Raw genomic sequence first — 23,125 nt, forward strand, 5'->3', positions numbered from 1 at the left:
TGATGTATATTTCTTCTTATTTTCCCTTTACAAGTTCTGTCTTTCAACATCCACCTTCCCTTTACACAGTTCTTGACCCAACTACAGTCGAAAGCAAACCTACATCCATCAACAACAACACCAACACCACCAAACGCAAAATGCATCTAATCCTAACAGGCGCCACCGGCCTCGTTGGCTCCGCCGTTCTAGACGCCATGATCAAGACCAAAGATATCACCAAGATCTCCATCATCAGCCGACGACCGGTCAAGATGGTCGAAGACGCCAAGGACCATCGCATCAACGTCATCTTGCACAAGGATTTCGAGAAGTACGATAGTGAACTGCTCAATTAACTTAAGGGAGCGACGGGATGTGTTTGGGCGCTGGGAATTACTCAGAATGCTGTTGGGAAGGAGTATGTTTTTTTTTCTTTCTGCTTTTCTTTTCCCGATGTTTCTCCTCTGTTCCCCAAGCAAAGAAAACCTCAAAATTCATACTGATACTGGTGAAAAGGAATACGTCAAAATAACCAAAGGCTTCCCCCTCGCCGCCGCCGCCGCCGCTTTCCGCACCCTTCCCTTTGGCCCCCCCCCCCTCCTCCTCCCAGTCCCTCTCAGAATCCCAACCCTTCCACTTCATCTACATATCAGGCGAAGGCGCCACCACCACCCCTCTCTCCTCCCAGTCCCTCTTGTCAAGACTCACAACCCCCTGGTACGCCATCATCAAAGGCCAAGCCGAACTCGCCCTTTCCCAGCTCTCTTCCACTCCTTCCCCTTCCTCTCCTGCTTCTTCCAACCCCTTCGTGGTATACAGCATGAGACCAGGTTACGTAGACCCCGCCTCCCACGCCTCTATCCACGCTTACATTCCCCAACTTTCCGCTACCATGAACCTGCTGGCTTGCGTCTTAGGACCGGCTATTAGGACGGGATACAAGAAGCTTTGGAGTCCGACTGAGGAGCTGGGGAAGTTTTGTATTGAGATGGCGATGGGGAGGTGGGATAATACTATAGCCAGGGAAACAGAAGGGATGAAGGTGGGGGATAGTGGGAGGAACGGGTTTGAGAAGTTGGAGGGTGGAGGCGTGGTGATTGGGAATGGGACGTGGAGTAGGGTTGCTAGATTGGGGTAGGGGGATTTGAGGATCAAGGGGGTTGGGATGGATGAGACAGGATATGGGGGGAGGGGAAATTGGAGGTGAGGTAGACAGGGTAGATGAGATCGGGTTTACGGGGTGAGATTGCAAGGGTCCAGATGGGTCTATTGTTGGCACCTATAGTATAATGTTCAGCTAGTGCCTTGAACCGTTGGTGCGGAAGCTACTTTAGGCTTTAGATGTTAGGTATGTGTATGTGCTAGCTATTGGTCCTCAATAGCAAATTAAAAATGCCTTTATTTAGTGTTGAGGGACAATGAGTGAGGCGGATGACAACAGCAAAGAAGTCGGAACCAAGGGGGCTCATATGAAGTGAAGGACATCAGACGTCTACGGTAACATTAAGGGTTTATATATGCTCTATCAAAAGGTCCAAAGTTCCAGATAAAAGGCCAGATGTCCCTCATCATGTCCCACAACCCCAATGGTACAGGATCCTGGACTAGGCCGGGGCCCTATATGGCGCGACGACCTTGGGGAACACCTGTTGGCACACACCACGGTTGATTTCCTCACCAAGGCCTCTAGACAGCCACATCTGGGCGCCGCACCAGAGAATGTTGTTTCTGCCCACAGAATCCTGGAGCGTAAGCTCACCGGTGGCGGGGTTCACACATCCCTTAATCTTGCTGATTTGGCTACCGGCCCTAATCTGAGCTTCAACAGTTGCCTTGGTGTTGACTTGGGGCCAGTTGCTAGGCGCATTGTTGATGGTGCTGATGTAAAAGTAGTATATATATGAGTAGGGAGGCACATTGTCGTGAAGGTACAGATAGCCTTCGCTATCAATAGCTATGTTGTACCTATTTTGGATGCTCGCAGCGTTGCTGGTGCTGCCCACTTGCCAGTTGGTACCGCCGGTGAGGGCGTTTAGCAGGTTGGCATATATGTAGTAGTCGTTGCCATTGATCTTACTCGTTGCACGAAAGGCGTCGGTGTTGATTTGGCACACGGGCTGCACGGGCTCAGGAGCCAAAGTCGCGGTCTCGATGGCGATGACAGTGGTAGTGAGGGAGACGACATCGGTCTGAGTGGCGGTCACGGTCTCAACATCCTCCACGATAACAGTCGCGGTAGCCGAGGTTGTGGCCGTTACTGAGACCAACTCAGTCTCCGTGGTGGTAACGGTGGCAGCGACAGAGGCAAAGATGGTCTAAGACAAACAAGTCGAGTTAGCTAGGTTACTCAGCAAGTCTCAAAGTAGTGAAAACTTACAGTGGTCTCCTCGACAGTGACAGTAGAAGCGGAGGCGGGAACGGTGATGGTCGTGACCTCACCACCGACACATTTGCAGGCCGACTTGTACTTGTCGAAGGACGGGCAGTCCAAGGCGTACTCGGGGAGCGCGGGAGAAGATTGAACGGGAGCAAGCTCGACCGAGGCCGAACTGGTGGGCTCGACAAAGGTCAAGGTATCGATGTCACGCTTCTTCTTCTCGGTCGGAGCCGGGGGGAGGGTAATGGTCTCAAAGACGGTCTCGGTGCTGGCAATAGTGGTTTCGGTTGTAACCAGGGAGACTGTCTCGGTGCCAACGGTGACGACAGAACTCTGGGTGAAGAGGATAGTCTCGGTGGCAGCGGTGGTTGACTCGGTCTCAGTGACAATCACGGTGCCAAGGACGGTGGCATATTGGGTAGCGGACACAATAACGGTCTCGGTCACGACGCTGGCTGGGACTGATACAGTCTCGATAAGGACGGCGGCGCAGTCCTCGATTCCGTTCTCGTTTTGGACAATGGCTGTTTAAGAGGATGTGGGTCAGCATTTTCTCCAGCAGTTTCCCAAGAATGACCGTACCCTTCAAGCACTTGTTACTGCGACAGCAGGCGGCCGATGCCAGGTTCAGCCAGGCAAAGCCCGAGGCCAAGAACAAAGCTTGCTTCATAATGAAGACAACGGTGGTCTCGTTAAAGAATGACTGGAGTGAGTGGTAAGCGAGTGTGTTGAGACAGCAACCTTCTTTTGTCGAATCCCGAATCCACGGTTGGCTGTGTCGATCACTTCTTTTTGGAGTGGCAATGGAACCCTTTTTAATCCCAGATCGGGTTGACGACCGAAAGTGTGCCTGACCCAGGACGGCGGTTGAGGGCTCAAGTCGGTCTTTGTGCAATTTCCCGTGTGCTAGCGGTGATAGGACGCCACACGAGCCGTCAGTGAGTTTGCATCTCCTTTTTGGGGAGGCCATGCTGGGCCGATTGGACGAGTCTAGATCGAGTAGGATCAACGCTAGCCCATCTCTAGTGTATTGATATGTTCCCGACTATCTGGGAGACGGGCAAGCAACACGTGTAGGCTGATAGGGCCGTACACTTGGATGTTTCCATGGGGGAACCTGGGGTGTTCAAAAACGATAGTGCGCCAATAGCGCGGCCGGATCTGTACTCGCTTGGCGCCCGATGACAGCTGAGCTGCCTGTGTAAAGAGTCGGAAGAAGGTGGAAGTTATTCCCAGACATCTCTGTCGCCTCTATCCTCCGGGGTCCGTATGGCCGGAACCAAAGCCGATCCGAGATGTCGGTGAAAAGGGTCCATCCATTGCTTGTTGAAGTTTGATGTTGGTCTCGGCTGGGAACGAGGCAGATGACCACACCACCAGAGTTTTACAGACTGTACTCGGGCAGTCCGCAAATCTGCGTGTACACTACACCAAGATCAGATTGGATCCGGCGCTGTCGTGGAGAGGTTGCGAGGATCCATGACGACCGTTCAATGCCATTGGAATCCTGTACCCTATGATCTGATCTATCCGCCCTGTTAGCGCTCGGCCTTGTTTTTGTATGGAGTCAGGGGAAGATCGCTAACAGGTAGAAGCCTGGGGTTGTTACCGTCTCACCGAGGCTTGTGCCCAATGTAGGAATACGTTGCGAATTCCATTGGTGATTCGACGGGGGACCAGACTGCGAACAGGCAACACAAGCGAGAAGTTATCAAGAGAAGACTGAGTACTAGTGGAGCAAACAGACTGCCGAAGATGGAAGGATGCTTGTTTCCTGGGGGATCCTTGTCGGGGAGAAAGAGTCCAGAACAGTTGGGACGCGGAGGTATGCAGGACACGTCGAGATTGTGGGGTTGAGAAGAAATTAAGATTGGTGACGTTGATTCAATTTGATGATGTTCTTAAGATTCTTTCTTGATAAATTTCACAAATATGGGAAAGTATGAAAAAAGAAAAATGTAAAGTCGGAATGGCACCCAACAATTTGCAGTGGCCGCTCCCTTCTGCGCCTCTGATCTTGCCTGGCTCAGGCCGATTCGACACCACGGAAGGAGTGGCTTGCAGTGGCTCTAGTGGCTTCAGGGGGCACGCGCGAACTGCTGCAAAATCTCAAATTGCAGTGCACGTGCCAACATTCCTGCCCGTTTCGCCATGTTTGACGTCTCTAGTTTTATTTCATTTTACTGTCCCATGTCATTGTCATCGGTTCATCACCGTTACATGAACTATTTCATCGCAATGTTTCCATCCGGCATCCGCTCGTAGAACAGACGCCGACGACCAATCAGTCACTTCATCACCAACGATGACCGTCGGAACTGATGGCGTAAAGCGAAGATGAAGACGAACTTGAAGACTGCCTCGACACTCGATCGTCGGAGCAACTCTCCCCGACCATTGTTTGACCGCGACGACAGGATGATGGAAGGAGGGCCATAATATCTTTGAGATGGCGGTGTACATACAGTTATGATACAGCATCCGATCAGATTTCTACACTTGATACTCGATAGGCCCGCACGGCATGTTTCCCTCAGACATTGTTCCGACTACGTCTCTCGGACTCGGCGTCGTTCCATGATTCCATCTCGTACTGCCGAACTCCATGAGGCCCATCAGCACCCTTAGACCCAACCTTCTCCGCCCCAGGCTGTAACTGCTCAGCACTGTCGGCATCCGGCATCTTGACAAAGCTGGGGAGCTCGTTCTGCCTGGACGTGTTCCCGCTTACTCCCATGCGGGACAAGAGAGACATGAGGCTCTCGGTTGGTAGAATGCGTGCCAGGATCGGTCGCAGCGTAGGACCGCATGCAGCAATGATACCGATATGGCACTCAGCCAGGTTCCAGATGGAGAGGCCAGTGAGCATGGCTGTACTATTGCGTTAGCTCATCATCTATGAGGCAGAATGGGATAGGAGACACTGGGAGCTTACAGATGGCATCGGACGTCCACAAACCCAAGCTTGCTTTGATGTAGATGTAGGCTTTGGCGATGGAAGCACCCACGGACCTGTCACCTATGTTAGCTTAGTTTTTACCCCATAACTTCAACTAACAAGACTCACAGGGCACCGATCATAAAGGTCAGCAGAGTCAAGAACCTAGTCCGCTTGTCCATCTTCATGCTAAAGACCACGGGGATGGGGATGAGCAGCGTGATAAAGTCCGTGGCAACATCACTGCCCACCATGGCATATCCGGTGGGGATCGCGCTTCCGCAGTGCTCCAAATACTCTTGCGGTTGCCCAAAGATAGCCTTGAGATGCGAGCCGCACTCGAGAAGGCCTCCCAGGACAAAGGCGAGAGTCCATGCAATGATGATTGCGATCCAGACCATGAGGAAACGGCGAAACACGACTCGGGCAAAGAGGTGCCAGAATAGGAAGCACACGGATAGCTTGATCAAGCCGAGGGTAGCGATACCGAGGAGCAGGAACGAGAGTTCAATCTGAGCGACAGTCTGTTAGTGAGGGGCCGACAAACACTTGGCACAAGGAATCGCGTACATGTTTAGCCTTGTTCAGACGTCCGTTGACTGCCTTGGGGTCTTCGATCGAGGCACCCAGTGGATATCCCAACGCGTGTTCCTTCACGCCTTTGTTCGCGGTTAGTACAAGTTGCGCCAAAGAAGACATGGCCAGGACGTCTTCACTCACCATAGATCTCCATTACCGTCATGCCGGTTGTAAAAATGGCAGCCGCCACAATCAGCCAGTCGGCCGTGATGTAGCCTTGTCGCTTCCACCTCTTGGAGTAGAATCTCAAGCTAACACATAGCGTCGAGACAACCCACATGATGACCGACCCGGCGATCAAGGCGCCCGGGCTGTCATACTCGGGTGGTGATAGTTCTGGCTGGGACATGATGGGTCAAAGCGGGTGTTCTGCTGCTGTTGGCAATGACGGGCCCAAGAGTCAATTGATCTCGGGCATTTGGCTTTCAAGGACGAGACATCCGAGGTGTCAATAGCAGCACCCTCAACGGGAAGGGCTACCTTATCACTAAGGGTATCATACCTTTCGTTCCACCACCATTGCGCAATCCAGAAAAGACCCAGACCTACCTCATCCACTCCAGCCTTCTCTTCTGGCCAAGAGTAAGCAACAAGAAGGGAAAATATGCCGACAGCTGATGCCAGCCAGCCAGCCAGCCTTTTCCGTCTTTGCCCGTGCCGTTGTACAACATTCAGTTCCTTCGACCCTTCTTTGAACCCCTAGCATGGTCTTTGGTCCGGGCATGTCCCGTCACAATCCATCCTATTCCTAGGTATCTACCTACCTACGTTCCGCCGACGCTTCTCACCCACCACCAACACGCTGACTGCTGGTATTGAGTAGCAATACACTACATGCTGCCGCCGTATCCTATCAACGGTGTGCCGTGTCCAACCAGCGTTTGAAGGGATGGTTACACAAAAGTTTATAGCATGCCTGCCTGCTATAAATTCATGCAATATCTGCCGCCCGTCAGCCCCTCCGACCGTTCCCTCACCTTACCACCGTACCGTTCCTTGAAACCATTGTTCATTCGTCCAATGCATACAGGAATACCACACAACTGCAGCAGCGACCCATGGACAGCAAGGGGACGAACCGCAACTGCAACCGCAAAATGAGGGGTGGCGGACAACGGGCCGTTTTTATATGGGATATTGGACACAAAGACCACAAAGGCTGCTGCTTCGTTGCGGCGTAGACGGAGCACTCGCAGCATTCGGGGGTATCGCACGGCAAATTCTTACACAAAATGTGGGTAGGATCCAAGTCGGATAAAATAACGAGTGAGAGGATTGATGTTCATTATTCAGCTATACCGTTTGCTACCTACATATCTGTATCCATGGTTGCGTTACATCTACCACCCACCCCATCCACCGTCCGCCGTCCACCGAACGTTCAAGCGAAAGATGCAACCCAAACACCCAAACGAACGGCAGATTTATCAGGAACCACGGCTATCAATTGTCAATGGGGCATGGCATGCAGCGGAATGCTTAGCCGGTGGACGTCCGGTGAGTTTGTGACCACCCCAATAATCCGCATACGAAGGATTTCCTTTGATCGGCTCCTATACGAATGTCAATCCACAGAATCACAACCCCCGGTTCTTCCGTATTGAGGGACCAACAAAAAGACGACGGGCCATGGTACACAAAAGACACCGGTTACGTTTGGGATTACACTGCTGCGCATTTCAGTTCGGATGATCGTATCGGCCAATGCCAATCGCTCAAACTTTGTCGGACTTGGAGATGCTTCCTTGCTGGATGGAGTGGTTGGGCTGACCGTAACGAGGAATCGCAACCAGGCAGTTCGTGTCGTTCTGCAACAATTATGTCGTTGGTGAAGGGGAGCATCAAATCGAAGGTCCAGATGTAACTGTTGGTTTTCGATTACTTCCCCTGCGGTCACAAATTAACAGTGAGCACCTCTCAATCAGTGCCTGACTTGCCATTAAGAGCTAATGACTGATACTTCCCGCAATGCTAATCCCACCCGGCTCTGATTTCCATGTTATTTCCGTTGGGAACTTGATGGATGTTGGACGTTGTACCCCTCCATTTGTGTTCCATTCGTCTTAAGTTGACAGCCGGTTACGGTTGACGGATCGAACGAAACGCCGAAACACCGACCTTTGCCAAAGTTGGTGTTGCAAGTTGCACTAGAACTCACCCTTTTGTCTGGCACATGTCAGTCGCGTCCCGTCATTGATTCGGGCACAAAGTCAACAAAAGATCACATCATCATCACCACCCGTCTTTGCAACAATTGTCGTCAAGCAACCGGCCAAGAACCTTAGCTGCTTGACTGCTTGAAGCACACCGATGCATCCTCATTACCTTTTTTGAGAGTCGAAGTCAAACCACCACCAGCTCCTCACCCACGGACTATCTCACGATGCTAGCGGTTGCCCTCCAACCGCTCCATGCGGTCGCCGTCCTCCTCGGCCTCAGCCTAGCCACAACCTCCATCCACGTCCTCGCCGCCGACCCCCCCTCCCAAGACACCGGCAACAACCCCATCGTCAAAGACCCCATCAACAACCTTTCCTACCGCGGCACCATCACCACCCTCCCCTCCTCTTCCTCAGCAAACCCCAAAGTGCAAATCGAACACTACCTCAACATCCGCTTCGCCTCCGCCCCTCGCTTCTCCCCACCCACCCCCTTCCTTTACCAGTCCGGCTCCCTCATCGACGCCACTCTCCCAGGTCCAGCATGTCCCCAATCCCTCCCCGCCATTCCACCTTTTTTCGCGGAAACACACGCCATAAGCGAAGATTGCCTAAACCTGCGCATTTCCCGCCCGGCCGGCACAGCTCCAGATGCAAACTTACCGGTAGTCGTGCATATCCACGGCGGCGGGGTGGTCAAGGGCAGTGCGTACGATCCACATTTTGATCCCGATCGCCTTTTGTCTCTATCAGTCGAGCTAGGGGAACCGATAATCTACGTGGCTATTAACTACCGGTTAACAATCTTTGGGTTTCCTCGTCTTCCTGTCTTGAAAAAGCAAAAGGCGCTAAACCTAGGGATGAGAGACCAGCGCGTTGCGTTGGAGTGGGTTCGTGACAATATCGTGTACTTTGGCGGGGACCCTTCGAGGGTAACGGCCTTTGGCCTCAGTGCGGGAGGGACATTTACCAGTTTACAAATGGTTGCGTATGCAGGGGAAAAGGGGGCGCCGTTTACTAGGGCGTGGATGATGAGTGGACCGCCGGGGACGGCGCTGAATATGACTGAGGAAAAAGAGACGGAGAGGCATACGAGGAATGTGGCGGAACGGGTGGGGTGTATTTTCAAGAAACCAGAGGATGACGAAGACTTGCTGAGTTGTTTGCGAAACGTGCCCATGGAGGAACTAACAGAAAAAGCGATGGGGTACTCGGTTGAGAATCATCCGCCTGCTGGATTATTTACTTTTATTCCTTCCGTTGATGGGGACTTTATACCCGAGAGACAGTCGGTTTTGTATCAGAGTGGGAGGGTTGTCAAAGGTTTGTCTTCCACTTACCACTCCTTCCCCTCACAACCTATTCTAACAACGTCACAGGAATCCCAACAATCCTCTCCTGGGCTCAAGACGACGGCGCCACCAACGCCGGCCCTGCCCCCCTTTTCGTTTCCGAAGAATCCATGATCCCCGCCCTTACCTCCTTCCTCGGCCACTCCATCCTTTCTCCCTCCGACATCTCCACCCTTTTCTCTCTATACCCCGAATCCGATTTTCTTGAAGAATACCAGTCCTACCTCTCTCGAAAATCAGACACAGATCCAGAAGCACCAATCCACTACTTCCGCATCTCGCGCATCCTACGAGATATACTTTTCACTTGCTCGAGCATTGACTTTGGGCATCACCTCTCGCGCGCATCTTACTCTGAAGACCCCGATTTTGCTGGGGTGCGGCTGTACACTTTGAATCAGAGCATGTTGACCCCCCTTTTCAAGGGGGCGGGCATGCCGTGGTTGGGAGCGGTGCATGGGAGTGATACGAATTATATCTTTAATGGAGTGTTTCCTGAATTTGGTGATGCTTGTTCTGAGGAAGATGGGAAGTTGGCGAGGGAGATGGCGGGGGCTTTTGTTAGGTTTGCTGCTAGTGGGGATCCCAGCCCCAAGGAAAAGGGAAAGAGAGAAAATGAAGACGAGGGGTGGGTGTGGCCTGAGGCGTTTGGCGGGCGTGAACTTGAAGATGGAGTTGAGGCTAAGAGAGGGATGGAAGAGCTACGCGGGGTCAATGTGCATGTTATTGGCGGGCCGGTCGGCACGGGGAGTTGTAAGGTTAGACATCATGGCTTCGTGGCTGACGGAGAAGATCTGGGAAGCATGCAGAAGCCGATTGTGGGTGAGGGAGTGGAGTATAGGGAGATGGGAGGGAAGGATGACGTTGAAGAGAAGGCCAAGAAGCCGAAGCAGCTGAGAAGGAAGAGGGAGGCGCTGTTGGAGAGGGAGAAGTTGCTTAAGCGGTGTGCTTTCATCAACACCTTGAACGAGAAGCTTGGTGTTTGAATCTGGTGGTGTCGAGTTGAGGTACGATCTGGCTCGAAATGGGTCTGGAACATGGTAACTCAGGGATAGTGCAGTACTGGGTCTAGTTACTTGGATAGAAGTGGGAGAGATGCAGCAGGCCGAGGATAAGAATAGCAACACGGAAGCAAGATTCTATATGAAAGATGTAGGCAATACGGTTGTATGTTCAAGAACACGGCTTAGAAGATATCACGCGAGTGGTTGATTGCGACAACGTCCTGCCAAGAGCTGCCGTCCTCTGTGAAGCACAAGCTGAAGCCAAGAACTGTGAAGGAATACCGGTCGAAATGGCTTGTAACGTTGCCTCTCTTGATTGTGCACGATCCGCAGTCATTCTGGGTGTGTCGGTGTTGAGAGAGCCTTTGGGTTTACGAGGCTCTCACCTCCTAGTACATCACCAACAGTGGCTGCTGATGGATCTATCACTCTTCTTCTTGGTACCGTCGGCCACTCTGCCGGTCTCAGCTGGAGCTGTTGCTTGGGGCACTATTCAGCTGTGAATAGCTTTGGATCGCAGGACCGGCACGGAAAGGTTGCGCTACAGAGCAGTGTGGGCAAGTGATTGATGGAACAACAACAAAAGTCTTGGGTATATCAACCTGAAGGCGGTATTGCTATACTGTTGGTCCGGCAGAGTCTCGGTGAACCGTGTAACTACGTCAATATCGGCGCACTCGGTGCTTGAAGGTCCTTGGTGATTATACGAACCTATTAGCTGTGTGTCAGCAAGCCTTGCCAGTAAAGACTTTTGTTCTCTTGGTCTCGGGTTGGGCTGAGGTGTAGTCTGGGTCAGGTACGTCAAGACGGGATTAATCCTGCACGGGTATCAATGCCCAAAGGAGATAACATTGAAAAGGCGGGACTTGTGATCTGGCCTACTTGTGATGGTGGAGGAGGGAAAGCAATGCCGAGGCACAGTCAGCATGGAACGCTGGTAGTTCTCCGTGCGGATGCAGTCATGAGCCACGATCGGACCACTGCCGTCGCCTTGTTTCTTTGAGTTGTTCGCCAGTGGTTGGAACGATGTCTGGGGCAGTTATTACGGCAGCGGATCGTTGTTCCTTGAAGCGCTTTCACTGGGGTTTGATGGCTGGCCTACACACTGGATGCGCTGTAGATGTTCGATGCTGGAAAATTCGGTATTCCTCTTTGGGTGTTTCTTGTAAGACGGACGGTTGGATTGAAGGGTTGTGCTCGGCGTGTCGGTTGGCCCCCAAAAGCGTGATAGCGGTACCCAGAACTACGAGTCGACCGGTGGAATATTCCTGCGAGGGCGCTTGTTGTGACAAGGACCGGAAAGTGATGATACCTTCCGAGATCTTTTGCCGATCGGCTATGGTTGTGGTCTTGGAACTTTGTTTTCCTTTGGCTTGTATATCTACGGTCTGAAGTCATTGTCAGTGCTCAATGGTCTTTTTCTAACTTCTCTCCTTGCTTCATCTCTTCTTCTTCAGACACTCCTCCAACGTGGGTAGTTCACAAGCACCTCTTACCTTTAGCATTACGTCCGCTCCAAGTCAAGCGTTGAAAACATGAAGACGGTCACGCTGTTCATCTTGCTTGCGGCGTCAATTGTCTCCGTCTTTGCTGCTCCCATTCCATCTCCAGGTAAGGAAGCCCCAATGATTCTGAGGAGCCCATAACTGACGACTGACACAGACCTTACTCAAGCAACACGGCGAGATGGGCTGGGGACAGAGTTTGACACGGACCTTTGTCTTCTCAAAAAACGCACGGGAGTAATTGGCGAGGGGATTGACAATTGCGACATGTGAGAAGGATTTGGTTACAGGCATTGGAGTTGTGAGTGTGGACGGGGGGAGAAGTCGGATGGATGTCGGAGCGAAGAAGAGGGGTCCTGTCACACAAGGGCAGCGATGGATGGTGGGGGACGGCCTGTTCCTTCCGAAACGGTCCTTCTTCCCCGGGTTGGGTGTGATTTAAGGCAGGCACGGAAGGATCCGAGAATAGCATCTCCATTGTAACTTCCGAAAGGGCTGAACTGATGAACGGGACAAATTGCGGTTTCCAAGAGAAAGTCGGTGTGCAATCAATTTATCAATTCCCATCAAAGCCAATTAACTGCACATAACGTTGTTCGATCTGACGCCCCCAACTTTAGTTCTGGTACTTGTACACGTTCAATATCATCAATTAACCGGATTCCGGCACAGGGGCCCGTTCTTCCCCGCCGCCTTCCCACGCTTTGTAACACTGTTTGCTGACCACCACCATGACTGGTCCCGTTGGAAACGAGTATTTCACCCCTCATATGATGTGTCTAGCCCTACAGCGCCAAGACCCTGGTTCCTCAGCCAAAGTGAAGAGCCGCCGTTGATATCGGTCCGGCAGATCAGCGTCCCCTCTCCGTTTTAAATGCACCTGTGATGAATCGGGTCTTCAACTGATCAAGAACATGATCACCGGCATAGCTTACGCCGCTAACAGACCTGTTCCCTCTTTGGCCATATCGTATGAGATGTTTCCAGGTGGTTATTGGGCCAATAATTTCACTCCTTCATTAATCCATGAAGCACAGGCTTTTAACTTTTCCAGTACTTGACATTACTGTCTTTCCCGGTACTGTGTGGTTGACCTGAAAGCGCCTACTGGCAAGGATGAGAGGCAGAAGGATCATGGAATGCATAGCACTTCACACGCATGCTTGCTGGTTATCTTCAATATCAGATGCTATGCTGCCAGCTTCAAGTCAAGAGGGAAGTGCCTTGATGCAATGCCGGCACTTTCGCTCGGTTGATGTCACTCCCATACGATGGGTCTCTGCTCCTTCATCCATCACTTGTCTTCCAGTCCGTCATTGTACCCGTAGCTTTTACTTAATCCTCCTGTCATAGTTTTTCAGACTTCTTTGACGAGCTTCTCATAAAGACTCCATCATGGAGCCATTGATCACAGACGAGAAGCCCCGGTATGCTCGTCTACATGGCGATGATGAGAACGTCCCCGAGAACCCAGAGGCATTAGCCCTCATACGGAAGTGGAAACGAAGATTCTACGTCCTTCTCGCTTCATCTCTGTCCTTCATCACAATTATCTTCGGCGTTGGAGTCTACAGCATCTTGTCATTGCAAGATTGTTCGCCATCTAAATCTGGGGCTGTGATACCATATTGCACGTTCTTTCCTACCTCACACGACTTTCTTTCCAAACAGTTTACTAACACCATTCACAGCTCCGGCTCCAGTTCAATACGTCAACAAATGGCTAACCGGTGACCCGGACACCAAAAAGTTCATGGGCAAACCTCGCCCTGAACTCGACCAGGCATGGCATGACCTACTCGATAGTACTCTGATCAAGTACTCAGCCGATGAGCTTTTCCTCGCCAATAACGCCACATCTGTTCAGCACAAAGACGGTGGTTTTGTTGGCGGACTGGGGATTTCCCATTCGTTGCACTGCCTTGTGAGTGGCCCCCTTGCCCCATTCTTACCGGGTACCGACCATCGCGTCTCGGCGTCTCCACTCCCCCCTTTACGCTCCATCATGCCAAGCATCACCAAGTAAACAAACTTCCGAATCGGTTCAATCATGTCACTAACACCATTACGCAAAATAGAAACGACTAAAGCAATACATTCATCGGGACTACTATTACGACCATGAGACGCAAGATTGGGACGAGCTCTACTCACACGTCGACCACTGTCTCGAGTCGCTGCGGCAAGAGATCCTATGCAACGCCGATGTGAACGTCTACACGCTCAAGTGGACGCCTCACAGTCGGTTCAAGCCTACGGTAAAGGTACCGCAGCCCCATGCTTGTGTCGATTGGGAGGCGCTGCATGGGTGGATGAAGGGAAGACAGGCTAGGTTGGAGGATATGGTTGGTCCGCCGGAGAGCTTGTTTGAGGGGAAGGACTCCAAGGAGAAAGGGGGTGCAGAGGGTGCAGAAGGGGGGGAAGGGAAAGGGAAAGGGGACTGGGAAGGGAAGGAGGGAAATAAAACTGAATGAGCTTTCTTGTTGTCGGAGCTATGGTTGAGGAATCCATTGTCCTTGGGATAACAGAAGATCCACAGGCGCCAAGACATACCCTTTGGAGCCACGGAAGGCCATGGAGCATATCCCACCTTTGAGCAAAGCAAAAGTTGGACTGAACAAACCTACATAACAGTCCTCTCTCCAATCCCAACATCGATGGTGCCTTCAAATCTCTCTTGCATGTATCGTAAGGGCCCAAAAACATTGAGTGTCCCTCTGACGACCCAGGTTGGTTCTGCCCACAGACGGGGAAGGAACGTGTCTCGCAGGCCGCAACCCCAAGTCTTGTAGAAAGCAAGAGCAACCAATATCCCACTTCGGTGGTTTGTGACGAATGTTTTGCATCATCGTCCGAGACCACATCTTCCAACAGCCGGGTTCGCTGCTTTGCTGCTCTCCTGCAACGACTGAAGCTCCGTAACCACGCACCTAAACCCACCATTCCGTATCGACAAGCCCAACACATCATCAAGAGTATCAATAGCTTGGATTGAATAACTAAACCTCCCCACACTCTCGGTATTGCACTCTCCCTTTTTGCCCTGTTCACCTTCCATCCCACCCTTGACTCTCCGCCACGCCGTTAGATCCGCTAACAAGTACCAACCCATAACAGCAATGTCCGCAAACGATTACTACCACAACACCAACTCCTCCACCAGCCACACCTCCGGAGATACTCAACAAACTTCCAACCAGTCCCATAGCTCACACAGCTATCCTCCCCAAGGCCAAACCCAGCTGCACTCCTACGACAACCACGGTAACCACCACGGACACTTCCAACTCCAAGACCACGCCGGTCGTCGTCGCAGCTCCGCCATCTCCATTCCTGCCGGGGCCGCAGGCGTCAGCTTGAATCCCCATCTTGCCCAGGGCTCGTTCCTCCAGCACCAGGTTCCGAACAACACGCCTGCCGCTGCCAATGCCAACTTTAACTGTACCTCTTCCGGATCCGGATCGGGTCATCCTAATACCAGCCACTTTTGTCCTGTTGGTCACGAGTCGACCGCTACCACGAAACATGGTATAAACGGCAACGGTCCCGACACCCTTCACCATCCCGATGGCCCAGACGGAGAAAGAGGTCTCGGCGCCACCCTCGTCGGCGGAGCCAGTGGTCATTTCCTTGCCCATCAACTCGGTCACGGCCATCACGGTGTCGTCGGAAGCACAGCGGGAGCAGTAGCTGCCAATTTGCTAGAGCACCAATTGAAGAAGAGCCACAATCAGCATGCTCATGATTTGGGACACAGCGGTGGAGGAGGGGGGTTAAGTGGAATGTTTGGTGGTAGTAATGGTGGACATCATGGTGGACATCATACGCTTCAGCAGCAGACGCAGCAGCATCAATATCCTACTACCCACGCGGGTTCTGGAGGACATGGACATGGACATGGCTATGAATATGAATATGGAGATGATCATGGACAGGGAGGGGTGAATCAGGGAGGTTATGGTCATGGAAAGCATCACAAGTGGGGGTTGTAGTTCGCGAAAAGACTGGAAGAACTCTCGGGGGAGTGTTGGGGTCAGTAGCTGTCCTATCTTGTCCGCTCACCTACCTTGCTAGTTACATGTGTTTGGCTTGTCCTTGGTATATCGGTAGTGTCAAGTCCTAAGCCCTAGGTGGTAGACCTTCATGAAACGGAACTTCATTACATCCCACTTTCGTCGTCACAAGCAAGAAAGAGCATCAAACAGAGGTGTCGCTTGATCCAAATTCCTCTTTGCATGAGGGAGTTCATGTGTTGGGTATCAAACCCAGCAAAGATGGCGGTGCTCAGTTCGATCCCAATATCCATCCAATACCGCCATCCGCTACAGTCTTGCTTGCCCACTGAGCAGCACGTCCTTGCGCTCTTGTCAATAGCCTCGCTGACCAAACTTCCCCGACAAGAAAGCCAAGGGCCAATAAGGGAAAACCCAAAGGAAGGAGTACCACTGTCCGTCGCCTTGCCCAACAAACAAAAACTAGCGACACAAGTCGGAGCGGGAGGGTGACCAGGCGAACCCGGACACCCCTTCCGTCCCGGAGTCCCGAACTCCTCGGCGCCGTCACACCCCTTGACAAAGTCGGCTGGCGCTTCCGGCTAATCCTCCAAGTGTCTGGAATCTGTGCCCTGGGTCTTGCCCCTTCACCGGCACGCCCTTCTATGTATCTAGGCTGCCCTAGTTTCCGTTTCCCCTCTTCCGTTGGACAACTTGGGAACCAAGCCCTTTTCATTGTCGCCTTCTTTTCCAGCCTCCAATACCAAGTCTTCCCAACATCCACCACATCGCCATCCCGCGTCCTAACCTTCCTGTCTCCCAATCTCTCTCCCGCTCACCCATGTCCTCATATCACGTCCTGGCTCACGTAATGACTATTGAAATGCCGGCCAAAAAAAGACAGGAAAAAAAACCCCAAAAATATTTTTTTTACTTGTCTTGCTGGGAAACCGCTTGGAAAACCCAGTTTCCACTTGGGATTCGCTGCTGGTTAGTAATAGTAGCTATTTAGTTAGTAATAGTCGCTATCTGGTTAGTAATAATCGCTATGGGTTAGTATACTCCCTGGGAGCCTGGCCGGTAATTAGGCACTCGCCCAAGCTAAGACTCAGAAACAAGGCCCTCCCCAATGCCTATCTTCCCACTAACCCTACCCCGACAAGCACCGAGGAGGGCGGCGACTTCTCCACATGGCGAGCGCATAAGGATATTGTATTTTTTTTGGAATTTCTTTCTTTAAAGTTTTTTTTATTCGAAAGAAGAGGGTCACTTACGCTGCAATCAGGGAGAGGTGCCCAGGACGAACCCGGACAGCCCCTCCCTAATTCAGAATGTCGAAAATATTGGGACCGAGATGGGATCGAACATGGGACCTCGAGAGATGGGATGGAAGGAGCGACGCGTGGAACCGCTTGACCACGTGGGTTATCCCTGCTTGTTGTTATTATTCTCCACAACCTTAAGCTTATAAAGGCATGGACAAGTCCGAATGGTCCCTTCCGTCTCAACGTCCCGTCCCGCCATCTTGGTTGAAGGTATCTCCACCATCGCAATTGCCCACAACGTCAATCCCCGACAACACGTCAATTGCCAGCAACCAACAACCATCACTTGAGGTTTTCGCATCGCGTTTTCCACACAACAAAATACTCACCATGAATGAAATAAATGATTGACGCGCTCGCGCACAGAAGCGTCGCAGCTCAGCGCGCCATAAAAAAAAAAAAAGAAAAGGTGTTTCTCGAGTCGAGTCCATCGCTGCATTCGGTGTGTGCAAAGCAAAAAAAAAAAAAAAAAAAAAAAAGGTGTTTCTCGAGTCGAGTCCATCGCTGCATTCGGTGTGTGCAAAGCCAAAAAAAAAAAAAAAAAAAAAAAAAAAAAAAAAAAAAAAAAAAAGAAAACTTAAAAAAATTTGGAGAGACTGACATTGCGGAAAGTCCCAAAAAGACAAACAACGACCGGTGGAAAAACTCCCAATAGTGGTTTCTGGACATGGCACGCCCGGATGACGGGTTAACCATATCCACCACCAGGAATTACAGTCGGCGCAGATTGATTGAATGATGGAAAGGTGTGGAGGGAGACAACAACTTGAAAGCATTTGTGTCGGTGCTGCGTGGTGAAGGCTGCGGAAAAGTTGTGTAGGAAGGAGCGTGTTCCGCTTTGGGAGAACCAACAATGTTGGAGAGGAACTTCAACGAAGGCAATGACCCGGTGGAGGAGAGGGGGAAATAGAGAAAAAAATAAGAAAAAAAGGATGCAGAGCGCAATTGATGAGGGGGAAGTGTCGCGTGACTGAAGTTGGTGCGAATGGTCAATCTCATCTGATCCAAGCAGTTGAAGAGAAGAAAAGGGCCCCGACGGACGAGGTCGGCGCGTCTCATAGGTATGCGGAGTGCATCCGGACTGCGACTCTCCTGAGGGCGAATGCATCCATCGACTGAGAGTTGGAGACACGAAGCACTCCTGCTAGTAGAATTGCTTGCAAGAGCGGGAATTCTTGGTCGCATGAGAGGACATTCAATTCCCCCCAATATGGATGCCGAGCAAAGGAGAGAAGATGGGGGAAGAAGGATTAAAAGAGAGCGGAAAAGAGCAAGACTGGGAACGCCTGTGGAAAAATTGGCAGAGAGGAAGAGCCGAGAATAAAGAAGAGAAAATGCGTCACAACTAAACGCGCACATGTCAAAAAGCTGGGCATCTTGGATGGATGTATTTTTGCTCAGTTTGGATTGCAAAGGCAAAAAGATGGTTGATGTTGACATAAGGGAAAAAAATAAAATACAAGGCAAGAACAAGGAAGAACAGAAAACAATGGCGTGCTTAAAAGTTGATGCGATAAGGAGGCTCGTGGTTTCTATTCTCAATCGAGGTAGGTCTGGTTAACCACGGATGATGACCATCACCACGAACACTCGCCAGGACTCGGGAGAATACAGAGAAATGAGACACAGGATGGGAGAAGGGATTGATTGATTGAACTGGGGAAAGACGCACGTTTTCGAAGGACCGAAACAATAAAATGAAAAGCAAGAAAGGAAAAAAAGGTCAGATATGGGAATGATGTGTCAGGAAGGGAACTTGAAAATCCGAGGTGGGGAAAATGGAAACAAAAAGACGACAAAGAAGGAGCAAAAGAAAGTGGACGGAACCCGGCGAGGAAAAGGAAGGGATTTGGTTCTTATTACAAACGCCAGCGGCAGCTGAACCACAAACCTCCATGCCCTGGGCTTGCCTGCCAAGGTTCAGGTTGTCTGTTCTTGCTTTCAACAGGTAGGTAGGTAGGTATGAGGTGTTCTTGCTTTCAGTGGGCGCTCAGTGGGCGCAACAACATGATATGCAAGTGCAAGCCCGGTACCATGATCACATGCCAGAACTGCCAATTTCAGAACAACATTATTTCGTAGCAGCAACTCATTCAATGAGTGTGCAAATCGGTTGGTTGAGACTGGATTCTTTAGGCAAGGTGGTGGTTGATTAGAAGAAGAAACTAACAAAGGGAAACCCCAAGAACCCAGATTAGAGAGCCCTCAGTGCTAACCGCACATTGCACCTTCCCAAGTGATGCCCAAAGATGACGTTCAACTACAGGCAAGTAAGTGGATCATAACAAAGGGGCAATTGCAATTATTGCAAAGGGACATGCATGGGTGAGCGAAGGGCGTGGAATGATCACAACGATGACTAACGAGAATGATAAGACATGGGAATTTGTTTTGCAAGACAACGCTGTAAATCGATGAGCATGCCTTCCTCTTAGCCATTGATTCTTCCTTAGTGTTCCGACCTATGGTTGACAAGTTAGAATCTTGTCTTGTAACTCTCGTCCATATCAGGTTAAGCTATTCTACCCTAACTTGCAGCTTCTTATGCTCGCTTCTGCTGTCGGGCTCAGCTAAAAGCTCTCAAGAAAACCCAAATGACTTTCCACTCCGTTCCTTTCCTTTTGCCTAACCGCACGAACCGCGCCAGAACCCCCCAGGGTCACTCCCTTGACTGATCCTCTTCTCCGTTCCTTTCCTTTCCTTTCTATTCCTCTCAAAGTACTGGCCTCAGACACTGTTGTTTATATCAATCCGTCAATCATCTCCATATTGCTGCCTCCCCCAGAACCCTTCCAGTCCTCGAATGTGACTAAGCCCGGACAATACCTGCAGCGCCCTCCCGGCGCCCCCGCGATACCGGGATCTGAATCTCCCCTTCCGAATCAGAGTCTCTCCTCTCCCTTGCAGCCGCGAGCTCCAACATCCGATCAATATCCTCTTCTTTCAGACCTGTGCGTTGTTGTGACGGCCGTGAAGGTACCGTGAGTCCCGAGGATACGGGCATCTGCTTCAACTTTTGTATCGGTGCATGTGCGTGTGCGTGTCCATGTCCGTGTGCGTGTTGTTGTTGTGCCTCGCCCCCACCAGCAGCGCTAGCATGGCCGTTGTATCCTCCCCTCTTCCGCGGCGTACCTCGGCTGGTGTTGTTCATGTTGTGGGTGTTATTACTGTACTGCGAGACGCCGTAGGTACCGTCATCGATGTCCATGGCGTTGGGAGATTTTTGGAAGCCTACTCGTTTTTGCTGGGTGGGCTGAGACTGCGTTTGGTGAGCGCGTGGGTGGTTTGTCGGTCTTGCTGAGGGTAGGCTTTTCCGTGGTTGTGAGCTTGGCAAGGCGGTTCGTTGTTGTGACGGTTGTGCGTGGCCGGATGGCAGAGGTTGTGATTGTGATGATGTTAGTGATGGTTGCGAGGACGCTAGTGGTTGCGATGAAGAGGGAAAGCCGTGTTTGAGGTTAGCAGAGTTACCGGGACTACTCATGAAGAGCAAAGATTCTATGGCGTCTTGTTCCCGGACGTTCTGATGTGGAGGATACATTGGCGGATCCATTAGCGATGTCCGATGATGATGTGTTGTTAGGTAAGGATTGGGTTGCCCAGCTGTGTTTAGTCCTTGTTGGGGTGGTGGCTGGTGGTTGATAGCCAGAAAAGCCTGTGTGTTTCGTGATACCGAGTTCCTTCGAGGATGCTGAAATTGCTGTCTTGTTGGCTGAATAGGGGCGGGAGGAGCAAGAGTAACAGAAGGAATAGGTTCAGCTTGCGAACTTGGGTTATAACGAGGAGCAAAGTGACCTGATTCCCTAGCATAAGGACCCTCAACCGGCCGCCCTTGGCTGTGCTGTTGTTGGGACCCTGACGGATGTTGTTGCGAACTCGGCGGATGCTGCTGAGACCCGGATGGATATTGCTGGGATGATGTTGGGTATTGTTGAGAGCCACCGGGAGCCATGCTGACGTGGCTGCCTCTGCGTTGGAGGTTCAAAAGTTGTGGGCTGGCAGACGACCCGTTCCTCATGTGTACGGTGGAGTTGCTCGAGGCAGGGGAACCGGCACAGGAAGCCAGCGACTCGACTTGGTCAATCGAGTGGGATTGCCATCCATTGTTGACCTTGACCATTGCGTATGAAAGACGAGTCTTGAGCTCGGCAGAGAGCTTTAACAAAGATGGTGTTAGCAATGGGAACATGACCAGGCCTGTGGGCAAGATCCAACCAAAGACTCACCTCTCCAAGTCGGCTGGTGGCAGTGGAAGCCATACTGACGGCGCTTGTGTTCCTTGTGTGACTAGCCGTGCCCGCGGGAGATGGGCTGGGTCTTTCGTATGTGGGCTTGACCATTCCGTCGGCCATGCGCTTCCTCGACAAAGCATTCCCATTCTCAGGTATCCTTTCCTGGGCGGCAGCAATCTGGGAAAGCTGCAGCAACTGTGAATCCTGGCTCGAGTCGTGGCTGTTGGGCTTGCTGGGGCTTCGTCCACCTTCGCTTGAGGGCGGGGTAAACACCAAGTCAGCGTCGTTAGTGGAACTTGTCGCTTGCGAGACGCTGAGGGAGTGCGGGAGGCGGTGACGTTGGGACGGCGGAGGAGGTTGGAAGCGACTAGAGCTGTCGTAGGGAGCTACATTGGCACTGCCGGTATTGGCCGGAGGGTATTCGGACGGTCGAGGGTTGTAGAGACGGGGCGCCTCGGGAGCCGGGTGTCGGACGGTGGGATTGGTAGGCGCGGGTGCCGACGGCTGGTGAGAATGGGGATGCGGATAACTTGGGACGCGATAGTCGGTCGCGTCGTGGGAGCTGGTGGTCGCTGGTCGCGTCTCCTTGTCGACAGTCAACGGTAGAGCAGTGGAGGCTTGTCGCATGGTGGCGGCGACCATGGAGGTATGAGGAAGCAAAAGTGTTGAGTCTTTGTCGGCATTGTTCAGTGTCGGTGTCGGCGTCGCAGTGGTGGCAGTCGCAGTGACACGTCCGGGGTCCAGCGCAGGCAGCACCGACGCGGAGGGCGTGTCCAGCCCCATAATTGTAACTTTGGGTACAGCGACAACGGCCAGGGCAGGCAAGGGGATCGTAGTGGAGGGGGGGATGACGCGGTAGTTCGGAGGCAAGCAATTGGAATGCAGTACACGTCGTAGGTTGAAGATTGCTTGATGCGAGATTTGGCGACAAGCGGGAAAGCGACGAGGCTCTTTGGTTGGAACAAGCTCGGGTAGTAGGTAGGTGACCTCTATAGTGTTGGCGTGCGTTACGCGGTTCGCGACGACGCCCGCAGATGGGCTAACGAACCCGACTGGAACCGCGCTGTGCTGCACTTACACGACTCCGCTTTCCTTAGCTGCTTGTGGACATTGTCCCTTACTGTACATTATTTAGCGGGTCCCCACTGCCGCGCGCGCGTGAACTTCTGGCGCTCTCGGGGCTCCCCTGTTCTGCAGTTCTGTCTCCTGCACGGATCTCATGGTGAGCAATGCTACAGAAAATGACCCCACAATCTTCAGCGCCAAGAGCACGTGTAATTTGAGACCCCGTTGCTCATTCATGTTTCGCCTCTTCAATTGGCTCAACGCGTCAACTGTTCTCTTCTGTCATTTCACAAAGTCCTTCGATTCCGTCGTCCACTTCGAGATGAATGGTCCATCATCAAACAATCAAGTTCAATGATCTGCTGATCTCTAGACACCAATTTAGCATCAAATCAATTTCCGATTTTCTTCCCATCGGTGTATGCCCCGACGCCAAACAGTCGCCGGTAAACACTGCTAAGCGCTCATTGAACGCGAGGTCACGTGTCCCCCACTAGACCTCTTTGGGACCGCAGGCTCTCTTTCTTGGGCAATGCGCAAAGTCACTTTATTATTCATGACCATTTATCATCCTCCATCAGTAGGAGATCATTGGTTTGGGTGTAGTCATGCCGTAAT

The 23,125-nt window shown here is 51.7% G+C and overlaps 7 protein-coding genes across 7 annotated transcripts; 4 read left to right on the top strand and 3 right to left on the bottom strand.

Annotated features, from left to right (window-relative positions):
• Positions 1-49: 49 nt before the first annotated feature.
• SMAC4_05622 (uncharacterized protein) lies at positions 50-1,120 on the top strand (the record flags this gene model as incomplete). Its single annotated transcript, XM_003348478.2, has 2 exons — positions 50-321; positions 636-1,120. Exons 1-2 carry the CDS (start codon positions 141-143, stop codon positions 1,118-1,120), a joined length of 666 nt encoding a protein of 221 aa, XP_003348526.1. The 5' UTR covers positions 50-140.
• Positions 1,121-1,377: 257 nt separating this feature from the next.
• On the bottom strand, positions 1,378-3,329 carry SMAC4_05621 (uncharacterized protein; the record flags this gene model as incomplete). The annotated part of the gene is made up of 3 exons (XM_003348477.2): positions 1,378-2,297; positions 2,360-2,883; positions 2,942-3,329. The coding sequence occupies 3 exons, from the start codon at positions 3,327-3,329 to the stop codon at positions 1,587-1,589; spliced, it is 1,623 nt and encodes a 540-aa protein (XP_003348525.2). The 3' UTR covers positions 1,378-1,586.
• Positions 3,330-4,441: 1,112 nt separating this feature from the next.
• Positions 4,442-6,440, bottom strand: SMAC4_05620 (uncharacterized protein). The gene is made up of 5 exons (XM_003348476.2): positions 6,018-6,440; positions 5,868-5,956; positions 5,427-5,809; positions 5,295-5,371; positions 4,442-5,230 (listed from the first exon to the last, which is right to left on the bottom strand). The coding sequence occupies exons 1-5, from the start codon at positions 6,223-6,225 to the stop codon at positions 4,893-4,895; spliced, it is 1,095 nt and encodes a 364-aa protein (XP_003348524.1). The 5' UTR covers positions 6,226-6,440; the 3' UTR covers positions 4,442-4,892.
• Positions 6,441-8,169: 1,729 nt separating this feature from the next.
• On the top strand, positions 8,170-10,702 carry SMAC4_05619 (uncharacterized protein). The gene is made up of 2 exons (XM_003348475.2): positions 8,170-9,358; positions 9,415-10,702. The coding sequence occupies exons 1-2, from the start codon at positions 8,260-8,262 to the stop codon at positions 10,371-10,373; spliced, it is 2,058 nt and encodes a 685-aa protein (XP_003348523.1). The 5' UTR covers positions 8,170-8,259; the 3' UTR covers positions 10,374-10,702.
• Positions 10,703-11,926: 1,224 nt separating this feature from the next.
• Positions 11,927-12,169, top strand: SMAC4_12763 (uncharacterized protein; the record flags this gene model as incomplete). Its single annotated transcript, XM_024655758.1, has 2 exons — positions 11,927-12,002; positions 12,054-12,169. 2 exons carry the CDS (start codon positions 11,927-11,929, stop codon positions 12,167-12,169), a joined length of 192 nt encoding a protein of 63 aa, XP_024511590.1.
• A 389-nt stretch (positions 12,170-12,558) lies between these two features.
• SMAC4_05618 (uncharacterized protein) lies at positions 12,559-16,066 on the top strand. Its single transcript, XM_003348474.2, has 4 exons — positions 12,559-13,490; positions 13,588-13,820; positions 13,975-14,293; positions 15,014-16,066. The coding sequence occupies exons 1-4, from the start codon at positions 13,292-13,294 to the stop codon at positions 15,886-15,888; spliced, it is 1,626 nt and encodes a 541-aa protein (XP_003348522.1). The 5' UTR covers positions 12,559-13,291; the 3' UTR covers positions 15,889-16,066.
• Positions 16,067-19,488: 3,422 nt separating this feature from the next.
• SMAC4_05617 (uncharacterized protein) lies at positions 19,489-22,704 on the bottom strand. The gene is made up of 2 exons (XM_003348473.2): positions 21,437-22,704; positions 19,489-21,366 (listed from the first exon to the last, which is right to left on the bottom strand). The coding sequence occupies exons 1-2, from the start codon at positions 22,223-22,225 to the stop codon at positions 20,023-20,025; spliced, it is 2,133 nt and encodes a 710-aa protein (XP_003348521.1). The 5' UTR covers positions 22,226-22,704; the 3' UTR covers positions 19,489-20,022.
• Positions 22,705-23,125: the final 421 nt, after the last annotated feature.

This window comes from Sordaria macrospora, chromosome 3, assembly GCF_033870435.1.
Source record: "Sordaria macrospora chromosome 3, complete sequence".
Classification (NCBI taxonomy): Eukaryota; Fungi; Ascomycota; class Sordariomycetes; order Sordariales; family Sordariaceae; genus Sordaria; species Sordaria macrospora.

Coding starts and splice junctions, on each gene's coding strand:
- SMAC4_05618 (XM_003348474.2), top strand. CDS start 13,292: ATGGAGCCATTGATCACAGACGAGAAGCCCCGGTATGCTCGTCTACAT. Junction 13,491..13,587: donor CATCTTGTCATTGCAAGATT/GTTCGCCATCTA, acceptor CACCATTCACAG/CTCCGGCTCCAGTTCAATAC. Junction 13,821..13,974: donor CCCATTCGTTGCACTGCCTT/GTGAGTGGCCCC, acceptor TACGCAAAATAG/AAACGACTAAAGCAATACAT.
- SMAC4_05619 (XM_003348475.2), top strand. CDS start 8,260: ATGCTAGCGGTTGCCCTCCAACCGCTCCATGCGGTCGCCGTCCTCCTC. Junction 9,359..9,414: donor GAGTGGGAGGGTTGTCAAAG/GTTTGTCTTCCA, acceptor ACAACGTCACAG/GAATCCCAACAATCCTCTCC.
- SMAC4_05617 (XM_003348473.2), bottom strand. CDS start 22,225: ATGGGGCTGGACACGCCCTCCGCGTCGGTGCTGCCTGCGCTGGACCCC. Junction 21,367..21,436: donor CCACCAGCCGACTTGGAGAG/GTGAGTCTTTGG, acceptor TCTTTGTTAAAG/CTCTCTGCCGAGCTCAAGAC.
- SMAC4_05620 (XM_003348476.2), bottom strand. CDS start 6,225: ATGTCCCAGCCAGAACTATCACCACCCGAGTATGACAGCCCGGGCGCC. Junction 5,810..5,867: donor GTCTGAACAAGGCTAAACAT/GTACGCGATTCC, acceptor ACTGTCGCTCAG/ATTGAACTCTCGTTCCTGCT. Junction 5,231..5,294: donor GTGGACGTCCGATGCCATCT/GTAAGCTCCCAG, acceptor GCAATAGTACAG/CCATGCTCACTGGCCTCTCC.